General features: G+C 34.3%; 2 protein-coding genes across 12 annotated transcripts in view; one reads left to right on the plus strand and one right to left on the minus strand.

The window, feature by feature from the left end:
• The window catches only part of Usp2 (Ubiquitin specific protease 2), a 29,552-nt gene extending 24,795 nt beyond the window's left edge, over positions 1 to 4,757 (plus strand). For 9 of the 11 annotated variants that reach the window (XM_073978168.1, XM_073978165.1, XM_073978171.1 and 6 more), the window contains 2 exons: positions 1,777 to 1,855; positions 1,921 to 4,757. In XM_073978168.1, coding sequence (XP_073834269.1) covers positions 1,777 to 1,855; positions 1,921 to 1,993 — 152 coding nt within the window. In that variant the 3' untranslated portion in view covers positions 1,994 to 4,757. The remainder of the gene's footprint in view (positions 1 to 1,776; positions 1,856 to 1,920) is intronic. The other 2 variants (XM_073978164.1, XM_073978163.1) reach the window with 1 other exon arrangement.
• Positions 4,656 to 24,679, minus strand: LOC141399440 (venom carboxylesterase-6). Its single transcript, XM_073978176.1, has 6 exons — positions 23,564 to 24,679; positions 15,424 to 15,567; positions 14,822 to 15,358; positions 14,406 to 14,753; positions 5,229 to 5,536; positions 4,656 to 5,161 (listed from the first exon to the last, which is right to left on the minus strand). The coding sequence occupies exons 1-6, from the start codon at positions 23,822 to 23,824 to the stop codon at positions 4,954 to 4,956; spliced, it is 1,806 nt and encodes a 601-aa protein (XP_073834277.1). The 5' UTR covers positions 23,825 to 24,679; the 3' UTR covers positions 4,656 to 4,953.
• Positions 24,680 to 26,047: the final 1,368 nt, after the last annotated feature.

The following is a 26,047-nucleotide window of genomic DNA, read 5'->3' on the forward strand; positions in this document are numbered from 1 at the left end:
CGTTTTCATTCGCAAAAATTTGATAATATAGGAAGAAAAAAGTTTTTTTTTTTTAAATAGACTCCATTTTTGCCCTAAGGCCTTTTTCGGGACATTGGGTTTATTATCTCGTATTCAGTAACACTTGCGTACTTTGTTGTTCAGCAAGAAATGTTAAGAACAGAATAGCTTTTAATTAAATGCGTAATACGGGCAAGTAGCTTTAACCGTTCCACATATATAGGCCGTCGAAGTCGCCAAATAGCAAAAAATATATTTTCATAACTTCGAGGCCCCAGTACCACGTGTTAACATATTCGAATTGTGCTCAAACTTTGGCAATCTTAAAATCTAATAATACTAAAAGGTTTAGGCGGCTCCCCGGCTAAAAAATCCGAGATCGATTTGGTTCTTTGAGTTAAAACCAGTCCAATGCTACAAATTAAATTAAGATGCTACAAAAAAGAAAATATTGAATTCAATTCGTTTGATATTTTATCAAATTTTATATTTTTACATAGTTTAATAATAAAAAATGGTATTACGATACCATATTTTTATACCCTACACCACACTGTCGTAAATGGTCTCAATAACATAATAATCTGCTGAAAAAAACGATGTTATACGGTCAACAGTCTTAGTTTACAACACTGTTATGTACTTTTTGATGGTTTTTCCACCTTTAAATGACAATTTTACGACTTTTATGACGATTTTCGGCCAAAATCTGTTTGCATATTTTGCATATTTTTTTTTTTGCATATTTTGCATATTTTTTTCATATTTTGCATATTTTTTGCATATTTTGCATATTTTGCATATTTTTTGCATATTTTTTGCATATTTTGTGCATATGCAAAATAAATACGAAATATGACCCTGCCATTGAATTTAGATTTCTCTGAAACGAATTTTGGTCCAATCAGAATCTGCGTATCTTTAATATTAAAAAATATGCAAATATGCAAAACCCGATGTCTACTGATAATCGAACGGAACGAAGGTTAATCAAAATAATCGACAATAGTACCACAACCATTTTTGGTTGCACCCCCTCAGGGTTTTGGTATTTTAAAAAGGTTCAACTCAGTCGATAATTTACATGAGGGGACAATGATTCTTTTTTATGTAAGCTTTCGTCGCGTGGGTGTTGCAGATCAATATGCCAATAAAACAGCATCGAATAACACAATATTAATGCAGTCATTAATTCATTATTATCGTGTGAATTCTGTTATGGAATATCATCTTCTAGGCAAATGCTTTGTACCCCACCGGTGATAGGTTGACTGTAAAATCCTCACAGTCTGTGTAAGTAGACAGATTCCTTGATCTGGAAATTAAGCCTGATTAAGAAAAATTAAACTCACGATAAAATCAAATACGCCTGGAACTTCAACAACAAATTGTAGAAACAGGAGAACCCAAAAACTTTATTTTTTGGTTGAAAAATTTAATTAAGATAATACTATATCATTGTTCCACAAACATCCTAGAAGAGACAAGTGAGGCGGGTGTGCATACCATTGCACCACGGTGGCACCCTTGTAATTAAGTTATGAAGCAAAAAATTGGCTCCCACTTTTCATTATAATAGGACGAAATGAAGAAAATTATATATTCCCCAACAGTGAACTTTAGGAATTGAGATGGATATGAGGGTTTTACCAACGTCGGTTTATTTTAAATTTGTTAAATTCCTTATGTCATACATTCCATCCGAAATTCTCTAATTTTTAATAATAAATTGGATACGTTGTACAACATAATATGTATTATTCTCATATTTTTTAGGCTCAACGGCTGGTGGACATTATGTCGCTATATGCAAACATCCTGTCTCAAAGAAATGGCATGAATTTAATGACAACCTGTAAGTTATTATTATTCTATACTCCCATCTACAAAAAACCAATAACTTCTAAATTTTCTTTGTAGTGTCAGCGAATCATTGTCTGAAAATCATCTTGTTTCGTCCAGTGCCTATATATTATTCTATGAACGTGCGTAAATAAATGTAGGAAAATTTCTTCAGAGTTACACTAGAATATTTTAACAACGGATGTTCTCTGCGACAAGATATAACAACTTAACGAAATTATTTACTAACGAACCAACTGCAAATTTTAACACCACAGCAACAGAGAAAAAAACATGTATTGCAGTTTTATTTTTAATATGTGAAACTTGTGTGTGCATGTATGGATATAAAACGTAACACATGATTACCATATGGGTTACGGAACAAACTAGACACAATGTTTAATATAATATTTCGATCATCCGTTCAGTTTGGTAAAGTGTTTTAAACCAAATCATTATTGTTTTATATATTGAATAAGATTGTTATTATTTTTGGTTTTTTTTTCTATTTTTCAAAATCATTGATAAAAGAATCATTGGAAACATAAATGAAAAAGTCAATGCAAACTATTTTAAATTTTAAGAAAATAGAGAACATACAACACCACACAACATTAGCAGAGTATAGCCGTAATAATGCTTTTTGACTATATTAAAACAGGCTTTTTAAAATATTTTTTATATAATAGCGTTTGTTTGTTGTGTGTGCCTGTGATTAACAAACACATACAACATTTAAGAACCCTCAAGTTATTATTGAATTTGTAAACAACAACAAATGTTAGATAACCTTTTGTTAGAATTTTGGATTTTGGCAAATCAAATACGGGTACACATACTATATAGATGTATGTATGTAGTCAGATGGAGAAATATGCATATAAGAACAAAATTTATTAGAACATTCAATTGAAATTTCTTACAAATCAACCATAACAACACATACAATGATTAACGTTTGAAACGAAACGTATGTGACTGATAGGAGCTATATAAATATATACTATATAACAATATAATTTACTTATTTGCATTCTTATGCTAATAGTTATTAACAAACAAACCAGCAAACTGACAGACACCCTTTTATGTATAAAACTTAATAACAAACTATAGCAATGAGAGCACCGCTATTCATTGTCTTTGACAATGATAAAAAATAATGTGTGAAAAGAAGAAAGACAATTTCAGTTTATACATACGGTTAGTTAAAAGAAGATAACAAAAACAAAAACAACAAGAACAAGAAAAAATTCATATATTTTTGAGAGCAATTTTATACGTTCATCTTTTTTGCTGCAAGTATTTCTCAAGCAAATAAAACAAAGTCCAATTGATCCTTGGCCGTCGTCAAATTTCTTTCGCCCGCCCGCACTCTTAAATGAAAAAAAAACAAAACTTGTATTATGAGAAAATCATAAAAGGAAAGGATTTGTTTGTTTGTGTATTTCTGTTATGTTTTATAATTTTTGTAATTATTTATTTTTACCGATTTCCTTATTGTCGCCAAAATATAGCTAGCTATACCCATGCCACGGCCATCCTCCTTAACATCCAACGCAGTCGTTGGAACTGTTGTAACTACCTATATAAGATTATACATACATATGTTTATTATCGTTATTATTATTTATTGATTATTTTGTTTTTGTGTGTAGATTATAAATTTAAAAAAAGTCTATCGTGAATGTAATTACCGAAAAACAAACACAATATCTAAGAGCAACAACAACATCAAATCACACTTTTATATTTAATATATAAATATATATGTACTATTTACCTATCCTATTAAATACTACAAAATAGACAATGCAGACGAAGATATGGGACATTTTGAATGTCAACAACACATATACACCCGAATCTACACATCCTCATGGATACAATCAATCACTCACAACACCCACACACACACACATCCATATACAACAAATGAAAAACAAAAAGAAACAACACAACAAGAGATGCTTTATTTTACTTAATTTATATAATTATTTTATTTATTTATTTTAATTTATAAACAAAACTTGTTACAAAAGAAACAATAAGAAAATTTAATTACATTTGTAATTTTTTAAATTTAATTTTGTGTTTTTGTTAATTTCAATAACAGAAGTTCTTTGTTTATTTATCACTATTTTAATATTATTACAGTTTCCAATTCCTTTAGATATTGGCTAACCGTTTTGAACTAAATACCACTCATCCTATCTGTCCGTCTTTTAACACACAATATATGTTAGTATTCCATTAGTAACAAAGATACAACAGATTTCCATATCTTAAAATTTCGTCCAATGTTAGTGCAATATATTGTTTTTTTTTTTTTAATAGTCCCACTGGAGGAGAATACTATTGGCAATAGGAGTGATAAAACTTCATGTGGATAAGGCAAGCAGGCAAGCAACAGTATTTTTATAGGTTTTTTTTACGAAATCCTTGTCTTGCAGTTCTTCTAATGTGCTTCAAAGCTAATGTCAGATTAAGGGAAATTCCATTACAGTCACTCAGTTTTAACACTCTCATAATCAATGTATTGCTTCTATTAACAACGTTATATCCGATTTCATTTAGATGGTGGGACTAGTTACTTTAGAAAATTAAAATTTTTTGACATCCCTTCTTCCCTTTAAATCGATCACCCATTTCGTGTATGCAATATTTTCTTATTATGTAATTAGGTATTTCATAAACAAATAATAACTTCTTTAAAATCATCTTTACTTGTTGACATTTCAAAAACATTTACATCTAACTAAGCAAAAAGAAACTAAACAAACAATTCATAAGAGTCAAGTCAATACCAATTAAAAATAATGCTAAATTTTATTAACAAAAAATCTCTATATTAATAGTAAATTCGAATGATGTAAACGTATAAATGCAAAAAAAAAAAAAAAAAACAAAAATTAATAATTAAAAATACAGAGAACAGAACTTTATAGATAATAGGTACAATTGCTAAATGAAAAAAAAATAAAAATCAAATTAAATAACAAAATACAAAATTAAAAATGGAGAAATATGAAAATAATACAAGTAAATATAAAAAATAAAGTAATACAAAATAAACAAACGTGTTTTCTCCTCCTCTTGGCCATGAAATCACAGCTCATCACGAAGTTGGAATTCCTTTGCTGGAACATGAGGTTTCAGATTATTCCAAAATTCCACTCGTTGCTGATAAAGTTCTTTATCGTATCTCAGCAACTCTGTTTCCTCTTCATTTTTAGTGCCAATTTTCGCAAATGCCACAGGATAGGTTGTAGCGGGCTCCCATGTTGTTAGATTCGATTCTTTTGGCGTTGGATTGCTACGATTTGTTTGTAAATTAATTACTTATTATTTCAGCTTTTCAGGTGGCGACGCACTATACTCACCTTGTTTTAGCAAAATTTACCCACAACGAAAGCATGATTTCTCTTACTTTCAAATCACTTTCCGTTGGAGAAGCACTCACAAAAAGACTATGGGCAATGGGGAATAAATACTGCAATTCTTCAGCATGACAGGCACCATAGTAATCTTCACGACCTCCTTTAAATAATTCTGAAAAGCTGGCGGCACCTTTGTGTTCAAATAAATAAACATATGTTGGACCAACATTTTTCGGATACTTTTGCAGATTTTTCATACGCAAGCGCATGTACTCGTCAATGCCAGCTATAAACCAACCATCAGATATAAGCTGTAACAATAGTATCAAAAGAAAATAATAGGTAGGTAGTGTGAACTTATATAGTGTAAAAATATTATTACCCCTACCTAGACCACAATATGAGGAAGGTCATTATATGTTTATGTTGCCAAAAATTCTGTAACATCCCTAAATACTAGTCGTACCCAAATATAAGGAGACTTTTAAATATTTATTTGTTGTTTTGTGGTACGGGCAGTTTTACATGGAAACTAAAACTTGTTCAGATATAACATCGAATCATTCATTGTACACCTTTTTTCGGATGTAATTCGAAACATTTAAACTGTAATTCGAGAACTCTATTTGAAATTCGTTATATTGCATTTGCAGTTCGAATTATTTCATTTTCATTCGTAATTCGAATTATTCCATTTGAAATTTGAATTATTTAAAATTTTTTAATTTATTTTAATTCATTCCCTTTAAAATTGGAAACAAAAATCACAAAATTATTGGTTTTTGGTTTTATATTTAAATTACAAATGGAATAATATGATAATTCGAATTACAATACAATAATTCGAATTACAAATGGATTAATTCGAATTACAAATGGAGTAATTCGAATTACATTTGTAATTACAAATAGAATTCTTGAATTACAAATGAATAGTCAGCGGAATTTCAATGCAACAACAATGTTAGTGTGTGCAATTTTTCTGTTTAAAATTCTTTTCAGACAAGTCAATAAAATAGAGAAATGTATAACCAAAGCCACAACCTTGAAAATACCGAAAATCGGAAGGTATCTTTCTATGGGGACTATATGAAGGTCTGCACCTAAACCGACGATTTTCAGGCGGACAGTTTTTTACCCCCAAGGAAGACTTAATACCAGTTAGTCATTTCGGATAATATTGAGACCACAACCTTCAAAATACCGGAAAACGGGAGGTACCGTTCTATGGGGGCTATCTAAAGACGTAGACCTATACCGATAAATTTCAGGTGGAAAGTTTTATACACGTGGACCTATACCGACAATTTTCAGGTGGAAAGTTTTATGCCCCCAACGAAGAATAAATACAAAATTTCAGTAATTTCGGTGGGATATTGAGGCCACAAACTTAAAAATTCCGAAAATCGGGAGGTACCGTTCTATGGGGTCTATATGAAGACGTGCACTTATACCGACAAATTTCAGGTGGATAGTTTTGTATCCCTCACAGAGACTAATGGGTCTATCTTGTATTGCCACTAAACTTGAGTTGCGTTGTCAGTTGTCTGCGCGACTGAGACGAAATGTTGTACCATTAATGTCAACTCAACTGGGTGGTCGATAAACATGTTATCGATCAGTGTTTTTTCAAACTTGTGACCTCTATTCGCCAAAAAAAAAGAAACATTTTAAAAATAATTGCGCTTTAGATAACTCTTTTGTGTATTCTGGACAATATTTTAATATTTTGGCTGAGTTTTCGAGCAAATTTGGAAAACAACCCAAGATTGGAATATAACCTGCCCATTGAATCTTCGGATCGTCAAGTTTTATTTGCTGTCCCAAAAAATGATATGTTCGGTGGAATTATTTTTTGATGATGAAGAAAATGTACAGTACATTGCATCTATTAGAAGAAATTTGAGGGACAAGTCGAATCCATTGGAATTGCCATCTGCACTGTAAGCTGATGATCATGTGGAAAGATCTGTATAATCAGTAAATTATTTCAGGTTTAAGGCGTATTTTAGATTGCCAAAGGATGCCGTAGTTTACGTTGTGGAAACGTTAAAGGATGTCTTCAAAGAAAGTTACAGATCAACAGGAATACCCCCACTTTTAAAAGTGTGCGCAGCGATTCTTGGATGACGGAAGTTTCCAAAAGTCCCATGGCAATGATTTCAACAATTGCATGGCTCAATCTACATTGTCGAGAGTATTGAAGAAACTTGTCCCCTTGATAGAGGACAAATTGTGCCAAAATTGGATCGTTTCGAAGTTGACAGAGGAGGAAAAAAGGCAAAATAAAAACCATTTTTATTCAAAAACGAAATTCCCTGGTGTAGTTGGCTATATAGATGGAGGATGTTCGTCATTTGTACTTAAACTGAACCTACTGTATTTGTCACCAAATTCATTTGCAAAAGATTTGCTGCTGTCCGCTCCAAAGGCGATAAATTCACTTATTGCGATGGACGGACCACCACCAGTGTCGTTGAAGTTTATTTTATTTTGAGGCATTTTCTTTTCCAACTTTGCTTTAAAGTGAATCCAGACTCTGCCACTCTTCAGGTGTTCGTGTTGGAGGTTCATGGCTGTTTAAACTGTCCGAAATGGACCTCCACGCTTCATCCGCTGTGGCTTTGGTTTCACCAAAACTCCCGAACTCCTCGGGCTAAGTTTGGATTTTCACTCAGTTTATCAATTAATATTTCGAACTGTTGCTTTGTCGTTATTTTCACCATATTGATACACAAAATTAATTAATGATGCAAAGAATCAATAATTGTTAACAAAATGTTTATTTTTCCTTCTATTTTACTTCTTCAGCCCAATTATGAACGGCCTCTCACCGTGAGTTTTCTCTTTCTCGCCTCCTCCCCTATTATAAACATCATATCGCCGTGAGTGATGTTATGTTCTCACTGTTCCCTTATTATAAACAACAAGAGGGTGAGCAAAACTCACGTTCGTGAAAAAATTAGCTATTACAAATGTAAAAAAAGTGAGAAAAAGAGGCAAATTTCTGCTGAAATTTCTCACTACTGAAATCAAAGTGAGTTGAACAAAAAAAATTTAAGTGTGAACATTTATTTTAAAAAATACGAATATTTTGTATCTGTAATGATAATTAAATGTATTTTATGTTGAAAGTAACAAAAAATAATAAGAGATTTTTTATGTTGTGAGGTTATTGTTGACCTTTGGACGCTATTTTCTTTGGTTTTAATTTGGCTTGAGGTCAACTTAAAAATTTAAAAACAAATGGGCGTTTTTGTTTTTATTCTTATAAAAAGAAAGAAATATCATTATTATAAATTTCTACCATAATGTTTATAGTTGCATAAAACGAATGTTCTTGTTTTTTAAAGCTTAGGACATTGACCGCTAACATTTTTTCAGAGTTCTTTACGAATTAGGTCTGAATCTCTGAATTCTTTCAGAATTTGGTACAAAATTGGGTCTACCTTCAGTTCCAAGAATGGCATGTAACTATCCACTGGAGTTATATGACTAGGTTTGGCATCGCACCATTAAAAGACGCAGAGTGCTGTGCATGGTGCTATCAATATTTGCCTAAGAATTTAGACGACTGCAATATCCCAAGTATAGTTGAGCAAAAACTACTCTGGTTTGTTATGGACTTTATTCACACTATATTTGTTTACATTAGAACCTGCGACTATGTGAAAGCTATTCAAAACTACTTGAAATGCTTGTTGAGCAATTGTTATTCCTAGAGAGAGTAATGTACACGATTTGGATCTTTTGGGGTCGCAGTCTTGGAAAGAATGGGAGATGGTGCTAAACACAACTTCCACTTCATTTCCTTGGTATTCCTCAGAATTTGCCATTTCTGTTATCACCCAAAATGCAACATTAAACATTTACTTATTGTAGCCATTTAATGACGTTTTTAAACGACATTTGTTCTAAACACGTGCAATGGTATAACTGTTTATATCAACAAAACAGATATATCATATACATAACAGATATAATATGATATGAATGTGGGAATGAGTGTAACAGTTATGATATTGTTTGGGTTGTGTATACTCACAATAACATAACTGTTAGAAACAGTTCTGTGTTGTATACGAACGAGTGAGAACTTTATTTGTTTTTTCGTTCTCAAGTATCTGTTGTACAACAGATACCAACAGATACTCTAGTTGTAACAGGCTTGTGTGAATAACTTCTAAGGGAAATTTCATAAAAAATAACATTTTTGAACATTTTTATTATTTAGGGGATAAATAAATATTAAAGACATGAACTTTTATAACTGAACGCATCAATTCGAATGTTTTTCTGGGTTCAGTGAGTGGAATGTACGAGGGCTACTAGAAAAGTTTCCGACCTAATAATGAAAACGCGAATATTTATCAAAAATAGTTTTATTATATTCCAAATATTTATTGCAAATAGTTTTGTTATATTGAAGCGTTTTTTGTGGTTATTTTAAAACTAGGTTTAAAATACCTTCAAACCAATTTATTTCCCGCAGGCAAGTTTTAGCTTGTTACATTTTTAAATTGGTGTGGTACTGATTAAAAAGAGAGGGAGATAGAGAGAGTAACATATTTGCTTTCCTATGGTTAGTTTAAACAAATACTTACATATTATATGTTCCTACAACATCCCGGAAGGGAGAAGGCAAACTTCTTCCATATCAATGAGTGCACAGCGATTCATATTGGCACAATGATATGGGACCTACTTTTATCGCCGAGTCCGAACGGAGTATCTTACGACACAACTTGTAAATAAGTTTTCATGGAAGGGAAAAGGGATACTTCTTCCATATCAAGTCCGAGCCCGAACGGAGTATCTTACGACACAACTTGTAAATAAGTTTACATGGCTGAAATACTCAGGCCACCACCGCCGAAAATGTTGTTGTTCTGGTCCTGGATGGCCCTTAAGTGAATAATACCTTCAAAAGCCCTAAAAACGACGCGTCACTTTGTAAGGTTGGGGTTGTTCCCAGCTGAATAGACCTACAATACATTAACCGAAGTATTATCCACCTACTTACTTCGGGCATTAAAGTAATTTCCACAAAAGAACAGTCATGGGGCTATATCGGTGTAGAAGCGGGCTGATAAAGAACATATGGTAAATTTCAAATTTCCTTTACAATTACATAGAAAAAAAATTAAAAATTTTTTTGGCGAGCACATCCGCCATTTTTGGTACATGGATTACGAAAAAAATCGTGGTTTCAAATCTGTTCGCGTTCACAAAATTGGATGCTGCACTCAAAAGTTATATGCGGTTTTACTCTCTTGTAAAGAAAAAATATTTAAAAATTCCTATTGTGTTGTAATATGAACATGTATATATGAATCGTTAGCAGCATTTGATATCTATCCGTAGATGCTAAAATAGTTGCTAAATTTATTTTTATTTTCGCGGAAAATCAAAAAATATTGAAGAAATCTTGGAATAAATTTTATTTATTCTAAATCAGAGTCCAAAAAATCTCTAAAAAAATAATTTAAAAATACGTACAGGATCTAGACAACGCGTAGAAAAATGTGAGACCAAAATTATAAAGATCGCGTTTATAACTTGCATATTACAGCAACAAAAAAAAAACGGAAACTTATTGTTGGAAATTATTTCAAAAATATATTTTTGGTTAAATACGAAAAATTTGAAAAATAAATGTTGGGAGTTATTCTATTATTTCGCTAAATTTCGATCCAAATCCTGAAGTATTTTGCTTAAACTTCTACGAGAAAAGTAATTAGTCATCGTGAAAGTATATTTGCTTTCTGTGATAAGCAATAGAAATAGAAGTAGAGAGTAATATTGAAATTACAATCAAAGAAAAAACATAGAAGTTAAAAACGGTATAATTTGCGAATTGGTTTAAATCGATTGAGGTGCATGCGCTTTTCGGATACAGGGAGTCCATGTCTATCAATATGCATGGATTTTCCCATTTTTCATTCAGCGGCCAAAGTGTGCCATCAGTTGCATCTTACTATTCAAAAAACCTTCAAGTGGGCAAAAATTACGCGATATGCATATGATGATAAGGTACATCCGATTTCAATGGCCCCCTATTAAAAATACGTCAATATAAATTATTCTACACAGATTCGTCAAGAACTGCGGATGTGCCACCGCATTCTATTTTGGGATAAATAGGGATATTACTCCTGAATCTTTGTAATTTGTGACACACCTTTTTGGCAAATATTATAATCGCTTATAAAGGATTACATTTATGCAAAAATAATCAAAGAAAATCGCGTTTCAATTCGCGGAATTGTCAAAATATATTTTTGCAGATTTTCCTACTTTCAAGGTATCTATATCCGGCGTTTTAGTGGATGGATGCGACCGCGGAAGAGCTCATTAGATCCAGCACGTAAAAAAACTAAAATCACGGGGGTTTAAAGCCAAAAAATAGTTTTTTTCAGAAAATTTACGCACCAAATTTTCGCCTTTGGACTCCTATTACTAGGAAGCTGTACGGAGCACACTCATGAGATATATATCGAACGACGTGGAATCGCGAATTCTATAATCCTATAAATTAGTTTGGATTATAATCTAGTTGCACCCACTATTTATAAGAAAAATTCGAAAAACCCAGTTTTCAAAAATGCAAAAATGCAGAATTTGTTATTGGTCCATGGAATGATTCTGAAGAAATTCGAAATTCACATTTTTGATTTGGTTTGTAGTACTCGGTCCAGTAGCACCATGTCTAACCAGATTTTGTATCCTGACTTTCGGGTCAAATAAGTTATAGGTGCTTTATATGTGCACATCATTATTATGTGACTTTTAGGAACGCGATATATTATAGAGAATTTTACGGTCGTTGTCGTTTGCTTTAGTCACTTTTTGGTAAGGCTTACAGTTTTTGAGATATATAAAAAACCCAAAAATATGACCTATGACCATGAATGGCATGGGATCAACAGAGATTTTTAGGACCTCATTTGTAATGACAAATCCTACATTTCCACCAAAATTCAGCTCTGTGGGAATTTTTCTATTTCAATTCCTATTTTGTTTGGCCTACATACAATAAATACTTATTGTATCACACCAATATCCATTTATATCAGTTTGTACAAACCAGATATAAACAAATATGTTCCTTTTTTTCTGTCTATACCAACTCATATCATACCTGTTTGAAAAAGTATCAGTATCAACTTGTAACTGAAACTACATTCTACATATCCATACTCACTCAATGTTGAAAAATGTCGGAACTGATATATTCAGTTGTATCCATGCAGGTGTTTAATTTGTTCACTTTTTTACGATTTTCCAATAAATTTCACGAATTCTTCAGTGTAAATAAACAATTTTCACATATCTGCCAAAACAAAAGAACAGCTGTTACAGATGTTGCCATGTTGTTTTAATGTTGTATTTTCTTTTACCAATATCCATGTTCTTTTACAGTGGATTGTTAATAACTGACATTTTTCTTGCTAGAAATGTTTATTAATTTGAAAATTTATTTATTTTTTATACAAAAAATAAGAATTAATTAATCTCAAAGTTATTTGTGCAAAAAATGACGGTATGGCAACACAAATTATTATTTCAAGTGTTCACAAGTCGCGCCATTATTTTCCATTTTCCGACTTGTCAACCCTTGTTCACTTTTTGTGCTCCTCCCTGCTCAATCATAATAGCTCGAGCAGGTGAAAGTGAACTGCAACTCACTTGTGAGTAGCTCCCTACGTGAAGATTCATAATCGCTATGCTTGTTTCTTCAAAAATGTTCACTGCAACTGAAAATTGGTGGTTGCTGAAAAACAGCCGATCCGTCAACTGAGATTCGCAACTTCAGTTGAGAGTTGCCATACGTGGATCAATTTTGACAACTGGCAACGCCACTCAACGATAATTGTTATCGATGATCGACCCCTAAATACCCAATTTCAGTCATTTCGGTGGGATATTGAGGCTTCAACTTTTAAAATACTGAAAATCGGGAGGTACCGTTCTATGGGGGCTATATGAAGACGTGCACTTATACCTACAAATTTCAGGTGGATAGTTTTATACCCCCCACGAAGACTTAATACCAAATTTCAGCCATTTCGGTGGGATATTCAGGCCACAAATCCTTGCATATGGTTTTACATATGCTCAAATATGTCAAAATATGCAAAAATTTCTGGGCCTAATTCGTTTTATTTTGTGATAAAACGAGTTTCTGTCTATGAAATATTAAAGGTACAATGAAAATTTGTACATCTGAAAAATGTGTAGTTGTAATTTGTAACAATTTGTTTGTATTTCGAGAATTGCATGTTATTCGGAACATTTATGTACCCCAGTTTGGCTTTTTGCGAATTTTTCGCAGGAACTACAAAAACAATTTAGGTGCAAAATCAAATTTGGGCCGCGCAATGGGTTCGTTGTTTCTTGTCGTCGACACACAAAAAGTCTGACGTAACCGAGCCAGATGTTTTCATGCGGTGTGTTATGGCCCACCTTGTGATAATCATAAATCCATAAAAGAAAATTTGTCTGGGCATACATACACAAAGTAAGTTGCTCCTTTGGAACCTTCTTAAAATTATAACCTGCCAAGGTGAATCTAATTATAACCACCTATAAATTGAATTATTTACAAATAGCCTTCGACAGGGCCTTAAGATTTTTACCCTTGGACAGAATTAGTGCACTCCGATTCATATTCGCCTTATTTCAAATGTAACTCTCCGTGAAATTTGTCTTTCTGTGCCGTTTTAAATTAAAGGGGAACTTACGTTCAGAATAAGGCTGATTAGCTCAATGACATGGGACATTCTTTTTAAGGACACTACTTGTTTAGAATGTCTACTTGGCTGAAGGATACGTCGGAAATGGTTTTACCATGGTTGCAAATGTATTTTCTATGCACGGTGCAGCACGGTGATGTGCGTTCAATAAAACCTTAGTAACATTCTAATAAGATGGTCAGTAGTGAGATTCTCTAACAAATCTACAATCGGTAAAATTAAAACGCAAAATTATGAATGAAAAGTTCAAATAAAAGTTGATAGCACTGATAGAACTTTACGACTGTTTTTTATTCGTCGCTAACTTACCGAAAAACATCGGTAATTACCGAAATTATAAGCATTTTAATTTTACCGCCAATTGTCGGTAACTCAAAAAATGAGTACAGAACGCTTAATGTATGCAATTCTAATTCTTACTTACATCGGTTATATTTTGATAATTATATTTATCATAATCATGTCCATTCTTTAGATAAAATTGTTCCAGTTTCCTGGTAACCTCCTGCTGTTCCGACTCTTTCAAATGATCATAGTTGAGCATGATGGGTAAAACTTTATTAAATTTAGCTTTAAAGTCCTTCAGGACATGCGGTATATTTAACAAAGCGGCCGTTTTTAATAAGCCTTCTTCCGATGTTGCTCCAATCATAAGCGGCAACTTGAGGCCATGTGGTGGTGGAGCTTCGCGTGGTAAAATCGTTAAGAAGGCATCGGGGTGTTCAGGTTCAACAACTGGTGGAAATGGTATCATGGGATCAAAGTCCCATTCCTGAAAAGAAAAAAATAAACATCAATTATTTCCAATAGGAAGAGTTTATATACTTCTCTGCTACTCACAAATAAATCATAAATTGTGGCCACCACATCATTTGCTGGCTTCTCTCTTAGACAGTCCAACATTTTAGGCCAATCTCCATCACATCCCAAGAGTTTGGCCATTTTCTTAGCTCGTTTTGCCGGTACACCTTTATGCGCAGGCTGGGCCCATGGATTGAAGTATGTTCCAGATTGAGAGATGCCCTTGTGAAATAGGCCCTTCGATTTCTCTGATAACATGTGATAGGTAACACTGGCCCCACCAGCACTCTCACCGAATATTGTAACACTCTTTGGGTTTCCACCAAATGCCGCAATGTTTGTTTGGATCCATTTCAAGACTTCCAATTGATCTTTTAAGCCAAAATTACCAGGACAATCTACAGTTTCGGTACTTAAGAAACCAAGAGGACCCAAACGGAAGTTGGCCGACACCAAGATGATATCATGATTCAACAAGAATTCAGGTCCATAGAAACTGCTAATGCCGGAACCGCATTCCCAACCACCACCATGGAACCATACCATTACAGGCAATGGTTCGTTGGTTAGGGGTTTCTTTTTGGAGGGCAATACAAAAAAATATATTATTTGTTCAACACGGTTATAATCATTCAGAGTACCTCTGGCGTATAAACATTTATGTATAAACAGTCTTCACTGCCCTCCATTTCCATATCCCGCCTGAAGGGATCGCGTTGAGTGCATTTTGGAGAATCTTCTATTGCTTGCTTTTCTCCACTCCATGCGCTATAAGGGACCGGAGGCTAAAATATATTTAAAATACATACATACAAACTTGAAATTTTTTTTTTTGGGAAAATTGGGTACTTTCAGAAAATTTTTATATTCTAACGGATATTTTTACACATTGTGTGTGTTCCCGTACTTTTTTAATGGTAAAAGTAGTAAACGAGCGAACTGTGAAAAATTAATAAACACATACAACTTTATTCAGAACGTACGGGAACGGAAAATGAAAAAAAAAACGTCAAAAACTCGAACAAATGTCAAAGTCGGCATACCAGTCAAATAGAAACCGGCAACCATTCTTAAATCTGTCGTGTAAAAAGTTTTTAAAGATAGCGTCATTTTTGTTTAAAGAGAAGTGAACATTTTATGGGCCGATTCCGTACAGCGAGGCGAGTCATGTCGCGTCGTCTATCGTCTCTGTGACAAAATTTAAAAAATGCACTACGTACAGCGATAGAAAATAATCGTCGATAACAAGTTATTTTTATTTTATTTTTATTCGTTAGTAAAAATGTACGGCGACAGCTAATTTGTTGTCGCCGGAAAATGAACATTTCGGCGACAAAATTTGACGACGTCAGGCGATATTGCCATACGGAATCGAAAAATTGCATTCGGCAACGCGACACGACTCGCCTCGCTGTACGGAATCGGCCCATTAATTTTTTTTGTGTACGGGAAATTGTAATTTTTTCTTAGTTCTGGAACAATGCCATTTTTGTTCCCAGTCGTGTTTTTTCTTCTTTTAAATTAAACCTACATTCAGAATTTCGAATACCCTCTACCATAAGATTGAAATGTACAGCTGGCAATATGTAAGATAGAGCTCTATAATTTTGTTCCATTACTCCTTCGATGTTTGGTATTGAACATGGATTATATCGGTCCACGATTTGATATATCCCCTATAAAATGATACCTCCCGATTTTCGATATTTTAAAAGATTAAACCTCATTATTCTTCCAAAATGGCTGAAAATTTTGTATGTAGTTTTCGTTGGAGCTAAAAAACTTTTCTCCGGATATTTGTTTGTGGAGGTCCAACGGTACCGCCCGATGTTTGTTATTTTCAAGCATTTAACCGCATTATCTAACCGAATTAGATGAAGATCGGTATTTAGTCTTCGTTGTGATTAAAACATTTTGTATTTAAAAGGTTTTAGCCACATTATCCAACCAAAATAGCTGAAAATTGTTATGAAGTCCTCGCTGGGCGATTAAAACATTCCCGCAAAGTATGATAGGTACAGGTCCACGTTTTGATATTTCCTCATAGAACGGAAGTTCCCTATTTTCAGTATTTTGAAGGTTTCAGCCACATTATTCAACCGAAATGGTAACAATTTGGTATTATGTCTCCGTTCGAGCTATAAAATATTTCTGCACAGAATTGTCGGTATAGGTCCACTTATATACTTATACTACCATTTAAGTACTCTTCTTACGCCTTTAAATAGTATAATCGACCGTTTTCACCTCAAAATAAAAACTTGTCTACATTTCCAAATGAAATTACTAAAACGCTCAGGAAAAATTGTTGGGAAGATTCTTCACGTTTAATTATTTGATTTCAGTAAGTTACTTAGAAGACGCCTTCGCTTCCACATAAAACCAATGGTACAATATGCGGGTGCCGCCGTGGTACAATGGTATGTATGCACACCCGCCTTGCACGATGTCCCGGCTAGGCAAAATCAAATTTCCTTTAGAAAGGTTCCGTAGAAGCACCCTTTCCTTTAGAAAGGGTCCGTAGAAACACCATTTCCTTTAGAAAGGGTCCGTAGAAGCACCCTTTCCTTTAGAAAGGGTCCGTAGAAGCACCCTTTCCTTTAGAAAGGGTCCGTATAAGCACCCTTTCCTTTAGAAAGGGTATGTAGAAGCACCCTTTCCTTTAGAAAGGGTCCGTAGAAACACCTTTTCCTTTACAAAGGGTTTGTAGAAGCACCCTTTCCCATAGAAAGGGTCCGTAGAAGCACCCTTTCCCATAGAAAGGGTCCGTAGAAGCACCCTTTCCCTTAGAAAGGGTCCGTAGAAGCACCCTTTCCCTTAGAAAGCGTCTATAGAAGCACCCTTTCCTTCAGAAAGGGTCTATAAAAGCACCCTTTCCTTTAGAAAGAGTCCATAGAAGCACCCATTCCTTTAGAAAGTGTCTATAAAAGCACCCTTTCCTTTAGAAAGAGTCCATAGAAGCACCCTTTCCTTTAGAAAGTGTCTATAGAAGCACCCTTTCCTTTAGAAAGTGTCTATAGAAGCACCCTTTCCTTTAGAAAGGGTCTGTAGAAGCACCCTTTCCTTCAGAAAGGGTCTGTAGAAGCACCCTTTCCTTTAGAAAGGGTCCGTAGAAGCACCCTTTCCTTTAGAAAGGGCCTATAGAAGCACCCTTTCCTTCAGAAAGGGTCTATAGAGGCACCCTTTCCTTTAGAAAGGGTCTATAGAAGCACCATTTCCTTTAGAAAGGGTCTATAGAAGCACCCTTTCCTTTAGAAAGGGTCTATAGAAGCACCCTTTCCTTCAGAAAGGGTCTGTAGAAGCACCCTTTCCTTTAGAAAGGGTCTGTAGAAGCACCCTTTCCTTTAGAAAGGGCCTATAGAAGCACCCTTTCCTTCAGAGAGGGTATATAGAAGCACCCTTTCCTTCAGAAAGGGTCTATAGAAGCACTCTTTCCTTCAGAAAGGGCCTATCGAAGCACCCTTTCCTTAAGAAAGGGTCTATCGAAGCACCCTTTCCTTAAGAAAGGGTCTATAGAAGCACCCTTTCCTTTAGAAAGAGTCTATAGAAACACCCTTTCCTTTAGAAAGGGTCTATAGAAGCACCCTTTCCTTCAGAAAGGGTCCTGTTGTGTATTTAAATTGAAAAATGAGCACGCGTTGATTAATGTTTAAATAATACTTTATTTATTAAATAAATAATAACGATGAATATACAATCGAATTAAAATGGAGTCGAACGTTTTGATAGGTTTGATGGTTGAAATCGAAGTGAACAAAGATTGTAACTAATAAAAGCAAAATGGCAGTTACTAAAAATGTAACGAATACTAATTAGTACAAAAGATACTTTGATTAAAGAGAGAATTTATAACATAGAAATAGAGTTGCCATGTGTATGAAATGTAATAATGGAATACACTACAGTCTCCCAGGCTTAAATAAGGACTTGGTCCGTCAGGAGAGCAGGAGGTTGTTTCCTTAGGCTTGAACTTCTTATACATCAGGTGCAGCTGAGAGGGACTGTTGACTGCAGTGATGACATGTTTTGATAACAATGTTGATAACATGGCAGGTTTAAATTTTGAAGATATTGAAAGTTGCTGATTTGGATTTTTGATCTGGTTGTGTTGATGATTTTGGAATTGTTGAATTGATTTTGTCAAATTGGTTGATGTTGAACTTTAGCTGAAGCTGCTTTCCTTTTTAGAAAATTTAGATGTTGTTTTTCGAACGTTGATAGATTCTGTATGTTGAATTTGTTGAGGTGTTGATTTTGAATACAACCACTGGTGATTCTAGGAACAGGCACTCTTTTCTCCCAGGCTTAATGATTGTGGTATGTTTATATTGTCATCATTGAGATTGATGTTCAAGTGTCGTATCCAACTACGACCCAGCACTGTGGCGCACTTTGGATTGACAATATACATTTCTTCTATTGACGTTTTGTTTTTGAATTTTACTTGTACGTCCACAACTCCCACAGGCACAATTTCTTCACCCGTGTACGATCGAAATGTAATTTTTGATTTCCGTATTGGATTATTAATATGTAACTTTTTGAATTGATTTTGCGAAATTAATGTGTGGCACGCACCCGAATCCACTTCAAAAATTGTATTTTTATTTTCAATTTGCACTTTTGCATAAAATTTGTCTGCATCTGCTATTGCCGTTCCTTTTCTGTTTTTGTTTTGGTCGATATCGATAATTTTGTTGATACCAAAACAGTCATCGGTGGGGTATGTTCCGTGAATTGAATTTGAATCATTTTGAGAGTACAGCTGGTTGCACTCATCGATCGATTGGGTATGTTTATTGATTGTTGATATGTTTTCCTTTTGATTCATTTTCGCTTGAATGCAAACTTTTTGAACATGTCCCCTTCTTCCACAATATTGACATTTCAATTTATGCTTGTTTACATTGCACTCACTTGCTATGTGGTTTGATTGTCCGCAGCGCACACACATACCATCCAAACCCAATTCGCTGTAATTGATTGTTGTTTGGCGGTTTTGACTACGGCTTCGATTTTTGTTTTGGCGGTATTGATGAATTTGATGTATTGATGTTGATGTATTGTGAGAAATGATGTTGCTGTCAATTTTTGCCGCTTCGAGTGTTGTTGCTTTTTGGACTATTTGTGTGAAACTCAGTTCTGGCGTTTGTAATAGTTGCTCTCGTATGTGAGCATCTCTCAATCCTCTAATAAATTGAGAGCGTAAAAATATCTCGGTCACTGACTTTTTGCACTCACACACAAACATACATTCACTAGCTCGTTCTTGTAAAACTGCAACAAACTCAGATATATTTTGATCTTCATTTTGAATTTCGCACAAGAATTTATGTTGTTCAACCAAAATATTCTTTTTGGGGCAAAAATGTGAATTTAGAATTTGAATTATTTCCTCGTACTTTAACTCGGTAATTGTCCTTGGTGCAGCTAGTGTGGTTAGGGTTGAATATACAGGTGAACCGATGTACTGCAACAAAAGCTTTGCACTGGTAGCCTTGTCGTCAAACACCCCTTTTAGCTGCAAGTGGAGCTCCAAGCGTTCCTTGTAGGTTTTGAAATTTTCCCTTTTTGGGTCGAAAGCATCGAAATTTGTGATGATTTGAACACTGTTTGTTGTGGAAGTAGAAGCTGCTTGCTGATTTTGCATGGCTGTTGCCATTGTTGTAATGGCATCCAACAGTTTTGCCAATTGATTTTGATCCATTTTAGGTTATGGATTTTGTTGAAGTTGAAAATAGATTTTTTTTCACAAAATCTTATTGAGAACTCTTTGAACTTGAGTTTATCCTCGTCGCCAATTCTTTGTTGTGTATTTAAATTGAAAAATGAGCACGCGTTGATTAATGTTTAAATAATACTTTATTTATTAAATAAATAATAACGATGAATATACAATCGAATTAAAATGGAGTCGAACGTTTTGATAGGTTTGATGGTTGAAATCGAAGTGAACAAAGATTGTAACTAATAAAAGCAAAATGGCAGTTACTAAAAATGTAACGAATACTAATTAGTACAAAAGATACTTTGATTAAAGAGAGAATTTATAACATAGAAATAGAGTTGCCATGTGTATGAAATGTAATAATGGAATACACTACAGGTCCGTAGAAGTACCCTTTCCTTCAGAAAGGGTCTATAGAAGCACCCTTTCCTTCAGAGAGGGTCTGTAGAAGCACCCTTTCCTTTAGAAAGGGCCTATAGAAGCACCCTTTCCTTCAGAGAGGGTCTGTAGAAGCACCCTTTCCTTCAGAAAGGGTCTATAGAAGCACCCTTTCCTTAAGAAAGGGTCTATAGAAGCACCCTTTCCTTAAGAAAGGGTTTATAGAAGCACCCTTTCCTTTAGAAAGAGTCTATAGAAGCACCCTTTTCTTTAGAAAGGGTCTATAGAGGCACCCTTTCCTTCAGAAAGGGTCTGTAGAAGTACCCTTTCCTTTAGAAAGGACCTATAGAAGCACCTTTCCTTCAGAGAGGGTCTGTAGAAGCACCCTTTCCTTCAGAGAGGGTCTGTAGAAGCACCCTTTCCTTTAGAAAGGGCCTATAGAAGCACCCTTTCCTTCGGAAAGGGTCTGTAGAAGCACCCTTTCCTTCAGAAAGGGTCTGTAGCAGCACCCTTCATTTCAGATGAAGTCTACAAAAGCAGACCTTCTTTTAGAAGGGGTCTATAGAAGCACCCCTTCTTTCAGAAAGGGTATATAGACAGCACAATACCATTGAGGCGGTTGCATCGTCCGGATCTTAATTAGGTTAAAATCACACGTGTTTATCTTTAACACTGTTTGTAATTTTTTGAGTCATGGTTTATTAACCATATTCTGACACCGGAGCTTGATAGAAGACCAAAAATAAGAAGATATGTGTCCCGGCGTTTTTTCCTATCACTTCAACTTTTGCGGTTATGGGCCTCCAAAGACCTGAGGCCTTGATGTCAAAAAGGATCATTTTGTCAGGCACATATCTTCCAAACCGCTAAGAATTTGGGTTTCCTCGTAGAAGAAAAGTTGTAGCTCTCGTCTTAAAGAATGTGAACACATAACATCCATTCAACCTCACCTTCAAGGTCAAAATCGTCAAGATCAATGGGTCGATTATGGATAGCAACTCAACTGTAGTTGCGTTGCCAGAGGAGAAATTCATACAATTAAAATGAGTAAAAAGACGTAAATTTTTGTCAAATTCAATCAATATCAGGGTTTTGAACCTTCAGCTATTAATTTAATTGTAAAAAGTATAAATTTTAATGCGGAAATAGAAAATTCTTTTACTAAATTTGCTGTGGGCAACGCAACTGGAGTTGGGTTGATATCCATAATCGACCCCCAAATTTCCCTTTCAATTTTTTCTCGGATGGTACCGGGTATTTATCATTTGGGCATTTACCCATTTCCAATCTCTACTCACTCATTCCTTTCGATTTTTAGTTGGCCACCGTAGGATTTTTTGAGCGTGGGTTATTATGTCAGGAAGCTTGGGTATGACAACAAAAAACATTAAAATAATCCTCGAACAGCCCTTTAACTTCACTTTAGCGAAAATTTTGAACTTTTGTAAAGGAGGATATAAATCTTCATGGAACATAATGGTTTGCACGAAATTTTACGATGTGTAAAGCTTAGGCCAATTCGAACCTAATCTACATATATCTGGAATAATTATGAAGAGAAATAAATATTGGACCAAATCGGTTGATCCGTTCTAGAATTATCGTTTGCATCATTTTAGCGAAAAATGTTGAACCTTTGTGGGAGAGATACCGGTAGAAGTGGACCGATGTTGCACATTTTTGAGCTTGTTCTATGTTTATCTAACATTTACGAAGACCAAATTGATTGATTGACCAGTTCGGTAGACGGACCGACAGGGTTAAATCGACTCCAAATTGTTAAAAAAGGATTTCGTCCAAACATTGGGGGTTATCATGAACGGCAATTCCCCGTGAATTTTTTCACTTTCTCCCTTAAGTTGCAACGGCGGAAAAACAAAACTCAAGGGGAAATTTCATTTATGATAACCCCCATAATTAATTGATTGCATCAAAGTGTATATACGCTCGTTAGCCATTACTTTAAGCTAAATTTGGCGAAAAAAATAGATACGGACGAAGTTGTTTCGAACATTGTTTTTATTTATTATCCCGGCAATTATCATATACCGTTGTTAGTTATAACAGAACGAATAGAACACCATCTATCGACTGATGTTCTCAGGACTCTGCAGAATAAGGTGATCTGTGAAGCAGCTGCGAACTAAAACGGTGCACCTTAAAAAAGTCGTAAAAGAATCATCCTCAATGTTCATCCATCTTCGAACTTAAACTAAGTTTGGACAAAATATTACCAAAGCCAAATTTTGGACCAAATCGGTTAATCCCTTCGAGAGTTATTGTGCGCTCAATCCATCTAGAAAACAGACGGACGGACATTGCTAAATCAACTCCAAATTGTCTGAAACGGATTTCGTACAAACATACTTGGGGTCTAAAACCATTATTTCGATGAGGCACATTTTGCCCGTGTGAAAGTGTATATACCCTCGTAAGCATAAATGCTGAGGGTATAAAAATTGCATTTAAAAACCGACTTTGACACTCCATTCTTACTAAACCCAATGTTTTTTAAACAAATATAGTCAGCACTTCTTAAATATTTTTAAACAAGTTTAGGTTTTGTTTCTAATGAAATTATAATTAGATCACTTCATGCAATCGCAGGTGCATGTATTTAAAAAGAGTCAACACACAAATTCCACAGAAAACACAAATCATCAATTTTCACCGACCTTGAAGCGTAACTTTCCCAAAGGAGGCTCAGCGTACGGTACACCCATAAAAGCGCGCATATGACGACCTTTATTTGTTATTAGGTGACGTCCCACCAATATTCCTCCATGTGGAAGTTGCACCTTTAGCTGCGGAGATGTACGAGCTTCACACGTTAAACATAACTGAAGTAGAATCAAAGAAATCGTTGCAAATCTTAGACATATATTGGCTGCGCAAAAGAAACTTAACCGACGATCGCGATCACCGCATGCCAACATCTTACGCGTACTTATTTGGAACTTAAACTGGAGATTGCGAAGCCCGTGTTAGTAGTTTAATACCAATGGATTGTTGGTTGGTTGTTTGATAGAAGTCATTCATCCGATAGACCGAACAAACGATCGGCAAGCAGTGTTAATACGAATGTGTGTGTTTTTAGAATTTAACAGTTAACAGTAAAGAGAGATTCAAATGTAATGATCGGTTATTTTTGAATTTGTTATTAGATCTTTTAATTTTGGCAGAATTTTTGGAATGTATGTATGTAGTGGTTTTCTGTTCGTTATACTACATGTATCTGTATGTGCGTCCGTGATTCATTAGTGTGTACTTAGTGAACAAATTGTTTAAAATAAGAGCTGATCAAACACTCATCGTCATTGAAATAAGTACAGGTTTTTTGCTATTCCATAGTAGTCTGTGATGCAGATAATTAATTGTTTGTCGTTATGTGTTCTGAATTTGTATGGAAATAATTACACAAATGAAAAAAGCAATATTAATATTTGGTAATTAAACGTGTGTGGATTTTTTAATAAAACCGGAATGCTGAGCGATTATCAGACAATATAATAGTGAAATGTATATCGCTCATTTATTCATAGCGTGGCATAAATGTAAATATGAAATTTTCGAGTTAACAAATTCTATTTATTATTATTTTCTTTAATATGATATCTTAATATTCCTTTAAGTAAGAAAGTCAACATTTAGTAGACAAGCACGAATCAAAAGACACTTGAAACGAATAATGCTTGATCTTGCATATAAATTTAGACTATGTGATAGCGCTACGTAAAAGATAATGTACGACAAAGCAAAGACGCGATCTTTTTGAAGGTTTAAACAACACTGATCTATTCTTATTTTTAAATATCTTATGTTCTATAATCATACAACGCTACCTAACATACCTATCGCACAATGTGGCCTATTCATATTTTATTTACCCCCGCAAAGCGTGTTTACATTGACAGACAAATAAGGATTGCACCCTAAACAATCTAAAATAAGATAAACAAGAAACCAAACAATAAGATTTCTTTAATCTATACAAATACCGAGTATTAGAAATTTTCATAGTTCTAAATAGTACTGCAATCATAAGTATGATAAGATTTATGATCCCTTAAAAGGAAATGGGACTGTAAAGATGTTAAAATTAGACATACCTACTATTGCACAGTGGTGGCACTTAGAGGTAGTTTACACTATCTATCAATGTCATATGACACGAAATAAAAACATTCCATATCTACCCACGGAGGCAATGTGGAGACGTAATTTTATTATATTTTTGCTGGGGTGGAGGCACAGGATAAATGGCGTAAGGAAAATCTCCAATATTCCACATATTAGTGAATATTTAACGATGGAAAATTTCATGTCATATGACATTTACATATAGTGTAAACTACCCCTTACAAGGGAAGAACATTTTATTGAACATAGATATAAAAAAAGGTAAAAAAATACTTTAAAATATTCCAAAAAATAAAAGGGGTCGATTATGCATTGCCACTTATCTTGAGTTGGGTTGTCAATTGTCAGCACAACAGAGATAAAATGTTGTATTATTGATGGGTTGACATCATGGGATGTCGATAAACGTGTTATCGATCAGTGTTTTTTCAAACTTGTGAACTCTATATTAATACAAAAGGCACAATTCGCAAAAAAAAACTAATTTAAAATGATAAGTTCAGTGGAATTATTTTTTGATGATGAAGAAAATGTACAGTACATGATATCTATTAGAAGAAATATGAGGGACAAGTCGAATCCATTGGAATTGCCATCTGCACTGTAAGTTGAAGCTCATGTTGGAAAGATCTGTATAATCAGCAAATTATTTTAGGTTTAAGGAGTATTTTCGATTGAAAAGGATGCCGTAGTTTACATTGTGGGATGTAAAGGATGACTTCAAAGTAAGTTACAGATCAACAGCAATGTCCACTTGATAGAGGACAAATTGTGCCAAAATTGGATCGTTTCGAAATTGTCGGAGGAGGAAAAAAGACAAAACAAAAATCATTTTAATTAATTCTCTTTCGAGTTGAGCTTATTAGACCTATTACATACATTGAAAAATTAGGAGTCTACCGTATTGAATGTTGTTTTTGTGGCAGACGAAGGCAAAGCTTGGGAACTAGTATATATATCGCGCTTCATTAGTCCCGGTCCACACTAGAGTGATTTCATTGAAAAAATTGCATGAAATT

The sequence above is a fragment of the Musca autumnalis genome, unplaced genomic scaffold (assembly GCF_047663935.1).
Source record: "Musca autumnalis isolate F117 unplaced genomic scaffold, ASM4766393v1 scaffold_3, whole genome shotgun sequence".
NCBI lineage: Eukaryota > Metazoa > Arthropoda > Insecta > Diptera > Muscidae > Musca > Musca autumnalis.